At 40.8% G+C, this 13,618-nt stretch overlaps 1 protein-coding gene across 1 annotated transcript in view; it reads left to right on the top strand.

Moving 5' to 3' along the window:
* The window catches only part of WDR59 (WD repeat domain 59), a 112,638-nt gene that overhangs the window by 21,013 nt on the left and 78,007 nt on the right, over positions 1 to 13,618 (top strand). Inside the window, exons 6-7 of the mRNA XM_070760678.1 lie at positions 9,346 to 9,383; positions 11,124 to 11,212. Coding sequence (XP_070616779.1) covers positions 9,346 to 9,383; positions 11,124 to 11,212 — 127 coding nt within the window. The remainder of the gene's footprint in view (positions 1 to 9,345; positions 9,384 to 11,123; positions 11,213 to 13,618) is intronic.

The following is a 13,618-nucleotide window of genomic DNA, read 5'->3' as shown; positions in this document are numbered from 1 at the left end:
TTTCGGTGAAATCACATTCACCATCATCAGGCTGGAGTTCCAATCTTTGTGTTTTTGCAAATGAATATTAGCAACTGACATTTCTTCTTAGTATGTAGTGTGGGGGTGGAGATTTGCTTTGAATGTAGCAAATAGATTGGGTGACTATGCTTCCGTGATCTGATTGGTTGGTGTAATCATGGTTATAGAAGGAATGGCATGAAGATTATGAAGTGTTTTGTTTAAGTCTGATTTCTAAATATAAAATTCTAAAATCATAATAATTAAAGGATTGACATATTGATTATAATGAGGTGTTTATTTTGTTTAAGGCTGGTTTCCAAATCTCTGGCAGGCGCGAGGTATCATCCCTTTTATTTAAACAAAAAGATCTTTTTTCAATTTCAATAGCTTCTAGAGAGATTCTTTTATATAAATTCTCTGTTTTGTGGAGTAATTTAGTTTTTTCAAAGTCAATTTCGTGCCCTGTTTTTTTAATGTGCTGGACAAGGGAGGAGGTCTTCTCCTGTTTCTTGACTGCATTCATATGTTCTGCCATGCGCTGGCTCACTCTTCGGTTAGTTTGTCCAATGTATGTGGCTGCACATGTTTTGCAAGGGATTTCATAGATACCTTGGTATTCTAATTGGATTTTATCTTTGGGGCTCCTTAGGATATTAGATATTTTTTGGTTAGTGCAAAATGAGGTTTTGATGTTATGTTTTTGTAGAATTTTACTAATTTTATCCGTGGTGCCTTTGATGTAAGGAAGGATGGTGGTGCCATTGTCCTGTTCTTGATCTTGTTTTTTGGGGGGTGTCTCTTTATTGATTAGGTTTGTTATTGTTTTCTCTTTGAATCCATTAGAAATTAGTACATCTTTGAGTTTGTTCAATTCAGTTTTTAAGTGCTCATGGTCAGCTAAGCGTTTGGTTCTGGTGATGAGAGTTTTGGCCACTGAGGTGATTTGTGCGGGGTGGTGGTGTGAGTGTGCATTTAGATAACGGTTGGTATGGGTTTTCTTTTGGTAGATAGTATGTCCTAGGCTGCCATTGGGTTTTTTATAGACCAGTACATCTAGAAAGGGAAGTTGATCATTGATTTCTGTTTCCATAGTAAACTGTATTTTGGGGTGTAGGCTGTTGAGATGAGTGAGGAAATTGTCTAGTTTTTCTTTACCATGTGGCCAAATTACAAAGGTATCATCAACATATCTCAGCCAAAGTTTGGGTTTGTATTTGGCTTGCTCTAAAGCATTATTTTCGAAATATTCCATATAGAGGTTGGCTATGACAGGTGATAGAGGTGATCCCATGGGGGCTCCCTCTATTTGTTTATATCTTTGTTCATTATAGATGAAGTATGTATTGGTCAGGCAGTGGTTGGTAAGGTCTAGGATATATTTGGGGGGTTTGTGTTTGTCTTGGATAGCTGTCAAGGCTTCTGTAATAGGTATTTGTGTGAACAGGGACACGACATCGAAACTTACAAGTAGGTCATCGGGTTGTAGGTTTTGTTTTTTAATTATTTGTATAAAGTGGGATGAATTTTGAACATATGAGGTAATAGTTTCTGTATATGGTTGAAGGTATTTGGCTAAAAATTTGGCAAGGTTTTGTAGAGGGGAGCCTATAGAACTGACTATTGGCCTGAGAGGTATTCCTTCTTTGTGTATTTTTGGAAGGCCATAGAGTTTTGGACATATGGAAGATTTTTCTCTGGGGATGATTTTTTGCTGGATTTCTTCGCTGATGGGAGAGGCCTTGATTTTAGATTTGGTGGTTTTTTCTAGGTAGGTGGTAGGATCTGTGCTTAGGAGTTTGTAGGCTGGGTTTTTTAGTAGATTTGTCATTTTTTCTTTGTATTCTGCTGTGTTCATTACTATAGTGGAGTTTCCTTTATCAGCTGGGAGAATTATTATATCCTGGTTTTTCTTTAGATTGATAAGTGCCTCTCTTTCTTCCTGCTGTATGTTGCTTTTTGGAGGTTTACTAGAGCACAGAATATTAGTGACTTGGAGTCTAATTTTGTTAGCAGTATCTGGGTTGATTTTATGTAAAGTTGTTTCAATTCCACATATGATATTTTCAGTTGGTATTCGTCTTGGAGTTATTGCAAAATTAAATCCTTTTGAAAGAATATTGGTTTCTGTAGTGGTGAGTATCTTGTCTGATATGTTATGTACTGTTTTGGTCATAAGTTGTTGTGGAGGGCTGGGTTTTTGCTGTACCTCTAGTATTTGGAGTTTCTTATTATGTGTGTCTGTTTTGTATTGGGTTTCTGTTTCTGCCCTCCAGATTGATATTTGTTTGAATTTATCCCAGAGTAAAGGGTGTATTTGGTTACTGATTTTAAGGTGAAGAGAGAGTAGACTTTTGTTGATTTCATCAAGTATGAATCTTTTTTTGTGGAGTTCATTTCTGATTAGGGCTAATTCAGTTCTTTTTAGGATCCTCTCTATGGTTGGGGTTTTTGGGTGGAATTTTAGTTGGAAGTATTTGGGAATTATTTTTTTGTCCCTGCAGTTGCGTAGGAATGTGAGATCACATAAGATGGAGGCTTTTCTGACTTCAAGTTTTTCATAGGTCCTAGTCAGTAGGAAAGTGTCCTCCCCGTAGAGGCAAGATATTTGTTTTCGTAAATTTTCACGGGTATATGTATGTAGATTGTTCTGAGTTCGGGTTTTGCCCTGTGTAATGTTTTGCATGTCTATGCGACGTTTCGGTGAAATCACATTCACCATCATCAGGCTGGAGTTCCAATCTTTGTGTTTTTGCAAAAACACAAAGATTGGAACTCCAGCCTGATGATGGTGAATGTGATTTCACCGAAACGTCGCATAGACATGCAAAACATTACACAGGGCAAAACCCGAACTCAGAACAATCTACATATATATATATATATATATATATATATATATATATATATATATATATATATATATATATATATATATTGGACACAGCCCCCAGCAGAATTCCCCAGGCCAGACATAGAAACCAGCCAAATGAGGGTGGGATAACCCCCCACGAGAAACAAGGGAACATACTGCAGCAATACGGAGGTAGAGGTGGAGGGGCACAATTTAAGTCTAACATAGAGGACAAGGGGGGATTAGAACAGTGTAGACCTAGGACGAGGACATGGGTAAAAAAATTGCAAGAGCAGACATGTACCATTATAAAAAGTAACAACGACAATGGGGGGAAGAAAGGAATACCAAACACCTCCGAAGCATTGCCTCACAACTCCACCCCCTCCCTTGGGGAGGGAAAAAGGCAACAGACACGAGTAAAAGCGGCAGGTCTCCCTACAGCCAGCAGGATTAAGCCTCACAATTCCACCCCCTCCCTTGGGGAGGGAAAAAGGCAACAAACACGAGCAAAAGAGGTAGATCTCCCTTCAGCCAGCATGATTAAGCCCACAATTAGGCTTACCGCAGGGGGGAGGGAAGGGTGTGGCCCCGTGACGCGGGCAATGAGCAGACTGAGTAATGCTTTATAAAGATGTTTGTCTCCCACGGCATTTTAAAACTCTGACGAAGTTAGCAGCACGCTAACGAAAGCTAAGTGGTTTTATTAAAGTTTCTATGTTCCGGTGATCGAGATGGCTGCTGCCTCATCATTCATATATATATATATATATATATGTCACATGTTTAAGCTGAATTTGAAAATTAAGGGAGACTAGGATAGATCTATTTCGGCCTTATTTTGGCCTCATCAGCTAGCCATACCCACTGGGACTTGAACCTGCAACCTTTGCCTTGTAAGGCAGAGAATTATCCTCTAGGCTACAGTATCCAATCCCTTCAGCTCTGTACCAGGGAAGGGTTACATTTTGTGTGGAATCACCCTGGTATATTGAAGGAACATCACAGCTCCTTTTTTGCCTCTCGACCCAACCCAGGGCCATTTCCAAGGCAGTTAATTTTATTGATAGCCGACAATTCTATCTGTATGTGTCACATGTTTAATTTGAATTTGAAAATTAAGGGAGACTAGGATAGATCTATTTCGGCCTTATTTTGGCCTCATCAGCTAGCCATACCCACTGGGACTTGAACCTGCAACCTTTGCCTTGTAAGGCAGAGAATTATCCTCTAGGCTACAGTATCCAATCCCTTCAGCTCTGTACAATATAATTAGTTAAGAGTTTTGTTCCTTTTGTATAACAATACTGTATATTAGAGGAAGGAATAGACAATAGTGCTTGATTAATTTTTGATTCAATACTTACTGAGGTAGAAATTACCCTTATATACGAGATCAGTTTAAATGGAAAATTTGAAATTCATTATGTGGAAGTCTGAACACCTAATTGATCTGAAATAATATATGAATCTTGATGATTAATAAGAACAGTTTAAATGTATATGTATAATTAATATGTGTATTATGATAAATTATAAGTTAAAATGTATTTTAGAGGCATTTAGCTATGATAAAAGAAAGGACAAGAAAAACAAACAATGAGGAAAGAGATTAAGGAAGAGGAGGAAGCAATAGGCTTAAAATTAAGAGGCACAAGAAATAATTATTTTGGAAAGTTAAGCCAACAGCAGTTAAGTCGCAGTTAAAATTTAGATTCAATTGATGGAGAACCCAGAAGACAAAATTAGGTTTTCTTTTTGGAGGCAGCTTTTTGTGTGTGTGACAGATACCTAGAATAAAAAGTCATATAAGACTGTTAAACTGTTAAACTAACAGTAGTTTTTCCAAAAGTTCTTATTATTGTGACATTTACTGATATAGATCACAATAATAAAAACTTTTGGAAGAGCCACTGTTAGTTTAAAATTTGAGAATATTTATTTATTTGTTTGTTAGTTTGACTTTTATGCCACCCCTCTTCGAGGACTCGGGGTGGCTCATAACATATAATAAACAATATACAATATCTTAGATCCAATTAATTAGATTTAAAAGTCTAATCCCCCCCAAAAAACAGTCTTTCCATTCGCTCAACATTTTCTCAACACGTTCATTGGCCGGGGACAAGAATCTAATGGTCCCAAGACTGGTGACATAAATGAGTCTTAAGACTCTTACGGAAGGCGAGGAGGGTGGGAGCAGTACGAATCTCCCGGGGGAGTTGATTCCAGATGGCTGGGGCCACCATAGAGAAGGCTCTAGATCGCACCAAATAACATTGTCTAGTTGACGGGATCTGGAGAAGGCCGACTCTGTGGGACCTGACCGGTGGCTGGGACTCAGGCGGCAGAAGGCGGTCCCGCAAGTAATCTGGCCCGATGCCATGTATGGCTTTATACCATCAGTCTGCTAATTATGAGGTGAATTAGGACAAGAAACACTCTGGGGAAGGTAAAAAATGTGGAAGAGGAAGTAGGAAGTGGAGGAAGTTCTGTGTTAGCAAAAACTTCAAAAGAGAAGGATTTAGGGGTAGTGATTTCTGACAGTCTCAAAATGGGTGAACAGTGCAGTCAGGCGGTAGGGAAAGCAAGTAGGATGCTTGGCTGCATAGCTAGAGGTATAACCAGCAGGACAAGGGAGATTGTGATCCCACTGTATAGAGCACTGGTGAGACCACATTTAGAATACTGTGTTCAGTTCTGGAGACCTCACCTACAAAAAGATATTGACAAAATTGAACGGGTCTAAAGACGGGCTACAAGAATGGTGGAAGGTCTTAAGCATAAAACGTATCAGGAAAGACTTAATGAACTCAATCTGTATAGTCTGGAGGACAGAAGGAAAAGGGGGGACATGATCGAAACATTTAAATATGTTAAAGGGTTAATTAAGCTCCAGGGGGGAAGTGTTTTTAATAGGAAAGTGAACACAAAAACAAGGGGACACAATCTGAAGTTAGCTGGGGGAAATAAGAAAAGCAACATGAGAAAATATTATTTTACTGAAAGAGTAGTAGATCCTTGGAACAAACTTCCAGAATACGTGGTTGATAAATCCACAGTAACTGAATTTAAACATGCCTGGGATAAACATATATCCATCCTATGATAAAATACAGAAAATAGTATAAAGGCAGACTAGATGGATCATGAGGTCTTTTTCTGCCGTCAGTCTTCTATGTTTCTAAGAGGAAGAGAAGGAGTAGAGAGAGGCAGAGGGGAGTGAAGGAGTAAGAAGCTAAGAGGAGGATATAGAGAGGGAGGGGAGAGCAAGGGGGGAGGGGCAGACTGATGATTGTAGATATAAGGGCGGAATAACATGGGTTTTTGAATGATTGACAAAATATTTTAAAGTACTGTACATATATGCATATTAATTTGTATGTGATGTAGAGGAGAAAAATTAAAAAAATTGGGGAAAACAAAAGAAAGAAGAAAAGCCTTCCTGCCCGTCCCCAGGTTAATACCGTCATCTGAAGCACAGCTGAGCAGGAGCTCAGCTGTGTTTCGGGCTGAAACACCCTTCTGAGCATGCACAGAAGTGAAATTGCGGAACGGGTAGCAAAGGTAACTGGAACCAGTGAAGGGATACAAATTTTTTTACTACCACACTGTGGGCGTGATTTATTTTGTGGGTGTGGCTTGCCAGCCATGTGACCAGGTGAGAGTGGTTTGACGATCATGTGACCAGGGGGGTGGCTTAAAGGTCATGTGACTGGCTTAAAGGTGGCCAACCTAATGTCACTCAGGTCAAGGGTTTGGGTTAGGGTGCCTGGCCTCTCCTTGCTTCAAAGAGATACAATTTCCCTAACTATTTACTATTACTATTACTCAATAATACTATTTAATATGTATATATTCCATGTGTGTACATACATATTACACACAGGCACACAAAAATATACATTATATAGTAGATATAATGTGTATTTACACACACATGCACAGCTCCTCTAAAATTATGCACATTCAACCTCAATTACTGCCATAGGAAAAACATACCCAGAGCCCAGAAGGGGGGAAAAATAAAAAAATTCATTTTTTTTTCTACTGGTTCTCCCTATCAGACCGTACCCGTAGGAGCCCATCACTGACTGGTACCCACTCCTGCATTCAAGGTTACACTGAAAGGCCACTTGTAACTTGCTGGCATGAGGACCCTGAAGGTTTCTGGCATGTTTTGGAATAATGTGATTGCTGGAAGCCGTTGTTTCCTAGCAGTTTGCCACAAACGGGTCCCACGTCCTGGAGGTCAACCAAAAAAACCAACAACAAACCCCAGTCGCCTGCTTAATCTGGGCAGTACCTCCTGCCACGAATCTCACTTTCTGCACTCCAGGCAAATGGCTTTGCTGTGACTGTGGTGCAGATCTCCCAGAAGGTGGCTGGTCTCCCGGGAGGGGCTCCCGCTGTTGCTGCCATCCCTGGGTATGAATCACAGCTTCAGGCCTGCCTCTTTTCAAGCAGGGTTGATCAGTGACTCATGCAGAAATAGCAAGGGTGATCTCTGTAGGTGGATTTATTTTAATCTAGTGCATATGCTACGAAACCAACTCCTACACTCCCCCCCCCCCCCGGTTTCAGAGCAATATATGCATAGAATTCTCTATTTCTTTAAACGTTTACAGATTGCCCTTTAAATGACACCTTGATGGAGAGGGGCGGCATACAAATCTAATAAACAAACAAACAAACAAACAAATAAATAAATAAATAAATTTGAAAATTTACACAGGTAGTCTTACAGCCACAATTTAAGCAAGACTGTTCTTAAGTGAGTTTCGCTCCATTTTACAGCCTTCCTCACCACGGTTGTTAAGGGAATCACTGTAGTGGTTACACGTTTGCTAAGTGTAACTTAAGTGTTCGGAAACTTCAGATCGTGCAGAATGCAGCTGCGAGAGCAGTCATGGGCTTCCCCAAATATGCCCATGTTACACCAACACTCAGCAGTCTGCATTGGTTGCCGATCAGTTTCCGGTCACAATTCAAAGTGTTGGTTATGACCTATAAAACCCCTCATGGCACTGGACCAGATTATCTCAGGGACCACCTTCTGCGGCACGAATCCCAGCGACCAGTTACAGAGTGGGTCTTCTCCGGGTCCCGTCAACTAAACAATGTCGTTTGGCAGGACCCAGGGGAAGAGCCTTCTCTGTAGCGGCCCCAGCCCTTTGGAACCAACTCCCCCCAGAGATTAGAATTGCCCCCACCCTCCTCGCATTTCGTAAACTTCTTAAAACCCACCTCTGCTGTCAGGCATGGGGGAACTGAGATATTCTTTCCCCCTAGGCCTTTACAATTTACGCATGGTATGTCTGTATGTATGTTTGGTTTTTATAATAAGGGTTTTTTTTAGTTATTTTAGGATTGGATTGGATTGTTACATGCTGTTTTTATCATTGTTGTTAGCCGCCCCGAGTCTACGGAGAGGGGCGGCATACAAATCCAATCAATCAATCAATCAATTTATTTATTATTTAGATTTCTAGGCCACCCTTCTCCGTAGACTCAGGGTGGCTTACAATATAAAAGTAAACACAAAATGGAGTATGTTACAAACCCAAAATTAAAAACTAAACTAAAATCCTCCGATTATTAAAAACAAATATTCCACAAATTACACAATTCTACTCCTTAAAATATTGGGAGTAGTGCTACTTTTCCAATCTCTCCAAATTATTCTCTCAGCAAGAGTCCCACACTCAGAATAGCCACATATTCCTCAAAAATAAGCAGATTCCAAAGTTGGGATTATAATTTAGCATAATATTAACATCTAAAAGATTTATATTTCTTTAAACGTTTACAGATTGCCCCTTAAATGACACCTTGATGGGTAATGTTGAAAATTTACACAGGTAGTCTTTAGCTTACAGCCACAATTTACGCAAGACTGTTCTTAACTGAACTTCACCCCATTTTACAGCCTTCCTCACCACGGTTGTTAAGGGAATCACTGTAGTGGTTACATGTTTGCTAAGTGTGTTTCACTTAACTGATTCATTTAACAATTGTGGCAAGAAAATGTCATACAACTGGGCAAAACTCACTTAAGAAATGTCTCGCTTAGCAACAGAACGTTTGAGCTCCGTCGTGATCGTAAGACGACCACTACGTATGTTTCACACGATTTTCCATCTGGGAGACCAGCAGACTTTGGAGAGTGGTGCGTTGGCCCAGAAGTGGAGCTCCCGCCTGACCATCAGGAGGCTTTGAGTTCCACCCTAGGTAGAGACAGATATTTATCTCCCTGGGCACACTGAGGAATATATCTGCTGAACATAACTCCGTACTGGAGACAGGGAAGGGCATCCAGCCACTGAACACACTGCTAGCTCCATTCGGCTGCCCAGACTCCACCTCGCAGGGGATTCTGGGGCCGTTAAATGATGATGGATGCATAGAATTCTAATTACTTGCTTGTAGGGGTTTAGGAGAACGTCGTTAAGCCGTATGTATGTTCTTATGGCAGCCTTGTTGTCTTTCAGAGACACCCGGAAGCCTACCGTCTCCCTCTCCGCTGTTGGTAAGTGCCAATGGGTGTAGTCGCCTGGTTCGAAATCTTCACAGCTTATTTATTTGCTTGTTTGTTTATTTATCGGACTTATATGCTGCCCTTCTCCAGGGAGTCCCGGCAGCTTACAACATATAAAAATACAAAAACCAGTGCAAAAAGTCCAATATTTAATATCTAAATATCCAATATCTAAAACCCCAAATTAAAAATAATATATATTCAGACACGCTCACAGATGGAGGAAATTATTCCTATATGGCTGTTTTGAACCACGATGCCAAATGTTCAGATATCCCAAATGACAACACAGCACTTCAGTAACAATGCAGATCTCTACTAAACTACCTCAAGAAAGAAACAAAAATGTATAACAACAAGCACAAATCTCTCCAGTCTTTTCAGGACAACAAAATGGCAGCTCTGTTCAGATGATCCATAAGTTTGTCCAGCTTGTTTTAAATCCTAGAGGGAAAAAAATATTCTTAATTTAGTTTAGCTTGTCTTTCATGGGGCTTCTGCACACATGGAGGTCACTCCCATAGACCGTCATTTAGGTTTCCTCCCCCCCCCCTCAGATCTGAAACATTTCCATTGCTGTTCTTTCCTTCACCCAAGTTGTGATTTTTTTCATTTACTCCTGCAGTATCATAATAACAGGACACAGTAACCTGGGGAATTAGACTGCCCATGTGGCCGTCTTTCAAGGCTGAAGGGACCAAGGCGTTGCAACCTGGTTTCATAAGGGAGGGGCTCCATTCCCTTGATCATTCTTGTTGCCCTTTTTTGTACCTTTTCCAGTTCCATTCTATCCTTCTTGAGGTGCAGTGACCAGAACTGTACACAGTACTCCAAGTGTGGTCTCACCATCGATTTGTACAGAGGCAATACAATACTTACTGACTTATTTTCGATGCCCTTCCTAATCATGCCAAGCATGGAATTTGCTTTTTTAGTGCTGCTGTGCACTGCGCACCATGGCAGCTTCTGGTTTAAAGGGCCTCTGGAATGTGATAGACAGACAAGTAATTCTAGCTGGAGCACAAAGTCCATTCCGCACTCTTGGAGACCAAACGTCCACTGTGGCACAGAGGAGGGAAGGGCAGGGAGAAATGTTTCTTGAGGTCCCAGCAGTGGAGTGGCACCGTCCTGTGACAGCTTGGAGCAGCCGCATGAATTGGTTCCCATGCAATACTCCGTGTTGTAACTCTGGGCTCTGTTCCTTTCTTGGAAACTTCTTCAGTCTACACACTAACCGCAATCATCCGTTATGCTAGCCCAATACTCCCCTGTGGAGAGGTCACTATCGTAGTGGCCAGTGAAGGGTTGCCGGCTCCTGCTGCTACCGCTGTGCTCTGTGCGCCACTCTGCGTCTCTGGCAGGCTCAGGCCCAAGCAAGATTTTGCTTCTTTGCATGCGCAGGGAGCAAAATCTCATGAGCGGATGCACACACTCGAGAGATTTTGGCAGTTCTTTTGCTTCTGTGCATGCACGGAAAGCAAAAAAAGCCCAAAATTGGTGAAATCTCGCATGTGCGAGCATCCTTGGGTGAGATTTGGTTTCCTGCGCATGCGCAGAAGCCAAATCTTATGCGGGCGCACGCCCACCGGTCATGCGGAGCTGCCTGCGCAGCCCCATTTCCGCTACTGGTGCTATGGCATCAGCCGCTCCGGTAGGAACCCAATAGTGGGAGTGACCTTGTTTCTTTCTGGAAAGTGTCTGTTGACTCCTTGTCCTCTGTTCCCTTTGCAGCTGGAGCCTCCCAGGTGAAGTGGAATAAGAAAAATGCCAACTGCTTGGCCACCAGCCATGATGGGAATGTGCGCATTTGGGACAAAAGGGTGAGTCCTAGCTTCTTTCTTTTCCCAGCTTTTGTCTAAGGGCAGGGGTCCCCAAACTTAGCAACTTTTAAGACTTGTGGACTTCAACTCCCAGAACTCTGCAGCCTGCTAGGCTGGCTGGAGAATTCTGGGAGTTGAAGTCCACAAGTCTTAAAAGTTGTCAAGTTTTTTTAAATAATAAATTTTATTATTTTTTTATTATAATAACAGATACACAGTGCACAGTGATACGTGCTCCCACCACCCAACATCATTCAGACCCCTCCACCAAAATGAGGGTTTACCTTATTAATAGCATTTTAAACCAAGAATGTTCCTAATGGGACAATGGGGCAAGGTAAGAGGATATATTCTCCAAGCTATAAGGAGTAAATTGGAATCACTTTATAATATGTAAATAGATATATTGCTCTTGAATTAAAATGGTATATACAAACTATGCCCCCATTTTGGGGGAGGGGTGCGGATGTTTTCTGGTGGCAGGCACTAATCACTGAGCACTTGTTATATGTTGTGTGTGTGTTTTATATTATAAAATCAATAAAAATATTTTTTTTTTTAAATAAACCAAGAACGTTACAATATTTACAAATTGTAGAGTGATTCCAGTTTATTCTTTATACCTTGGTCTTGAATTCTACTAACCATATAACCTCTAACCCTGTCCCATCGTACCATCAGTCATTGCACTTTATTTTCATTAATCATATTCATCTTTATATCCATAATTTCAAACTGAATGTATTCCACCTTGTACCGGTACCAATTTTGTATTGTATTTGTTGCATCCTTCCAACCTAAAACTATTACCGCTTGGGTACTTTCTACAGCTGGTTCTTTAATTTCTCTGAATTCTCCCATATCACTCCTTATTACTAATATACTGCCATTTCTTTTGTAATCACCCGTTTTATATTTAACATCCTATTAATTTCCTCTTGCACCTCTTTCCAGAATTTCTGCACTAACAAACACTCCCAAAACATGTGCATAAACACCCCTCTCTTCTGGCATCCATGCCAACAGGCACCCTTAAAATTCTGATAAAAGTACACAAGTTGTGCAAGTGTATGATACTACTTATGTAAATTTTTTCTAACCCTTGTATTCTTAATTTTCCTTATATTCTCCACTATGTTCTTCATCTTTTGTATGTCTATTTGTAATTCACTTTGCCACCATCTAATTAACTCCTGGATCATGCACCCATCTGCCTGCCTTAACATCCTGTATATATTACCTGCCTGTGCCTTTGTACTATCATTTTTTTCTCTGTCTCTTCCCTTATTAGTGCTTCTTTATTTTCTCTTTCATTCAAAGTATTTGCACATTGCATTTATTTGCAACCATCTCTGCTGGCCCAAGCACCATTTTATCCAGTTTCTGCTAACCCTTCCATTGTTCTCATATAACTGTTCTATCCTATTTATCCTCCTGCCCTTCAGCTCACCTATTACCTTGTTTAGGTTTGTTTCATTGTCTCTATTTATGATATAGAAAGTTGACAGCTATAATTTATTTAATCCTAATTTCCCCTGCCACTTTTTCCAAATTTCTAAGGTTCCTTTCAAAGAGCCTTTGAAAGTTGCCAAGTTTGAAGACCTCTGGTTTAAGGAATATATGTGTGTGTGTGTGTGTGTGAGAGAGAGAGAGGAGTGGGGAAAGACAGGGGACATTGCAAGCTGATTAGACCTGTTTGGTCTCTGAAGCCAGCTTCACAAACAGTATGTTAGCTCCATGGTTTCTCTCTGGAATCTGAGGGGATTCTCAGTCACCCAGGTCCTGGTTGTCCCAAAGGTGCTTTTTTCTAGAGGCAATTGGGCTTTCTGATTTTTCTTTGAAGACGTTTCGCTTCTCATCCAAGAAGCCTCTTTGGCTCTTTCCCGCCATCCAGTCAGAACTGAAGAAGCTTCTTGGATGAGAAGCGAAACAACTTCAAAGGAAAAACTAGAAAGTCCAGTTGCCTCTTGAAATAAAATGCACCTTTGGGAGATTTGTGATAAATAGCAATGATAAATTATGGCTTATGGTTTAGACAAACCACAGTGGCTGGATTCACACAATACAACTACCCAAATCAAACAGCATACAGATTTATTAATTTATTTTATTTATTATTAGAGTTGGAAGGGACCTTGCAGGTCATCTAGTCCAACCCTCTGTTGGTGCAGGAGACCCTACATCACATTAGTCCAATAGGAGTCCAGTTTTTTCTTGAAAGTCTCCAGTGTTGGAGCGTTCAGCACCTCTGCAGGCAAACCGTTCCCCTGGTTCATCACTCTCAACGTCAGAAAGTTCCTCCTTATTTCCAGGTTGAATCTCTCCTTGGACAGATTCCACCCGTTGCTCCTTGTCTGGCTCTCGGGTGCTTTGGAAGATAATAATGTGTCCCCCTCCTCCCTGTGG

Source organism: Erythrolamprus reginae, chromosome 9 (assembly GCF_031021105.1).
Source record: "Erythrolamprus reginae isolate rEryReg1 chromosome 9, rEryReg1.hap1, whole genome shotgun sequence".
Classification (NCBI taxonomy): domain Eukaryota; kingdom Metazoa; phylum Chordata; class Lepidosauria; order Squamata; family Dipsadidae; genus Erythrolamprus; species Erythrolamprus reginae.
The sequence above is the reverse complement of the archived record's forward strand: the minus strand, read 5'-3'. Positions and strand labels throughout refer to the sequence as shown.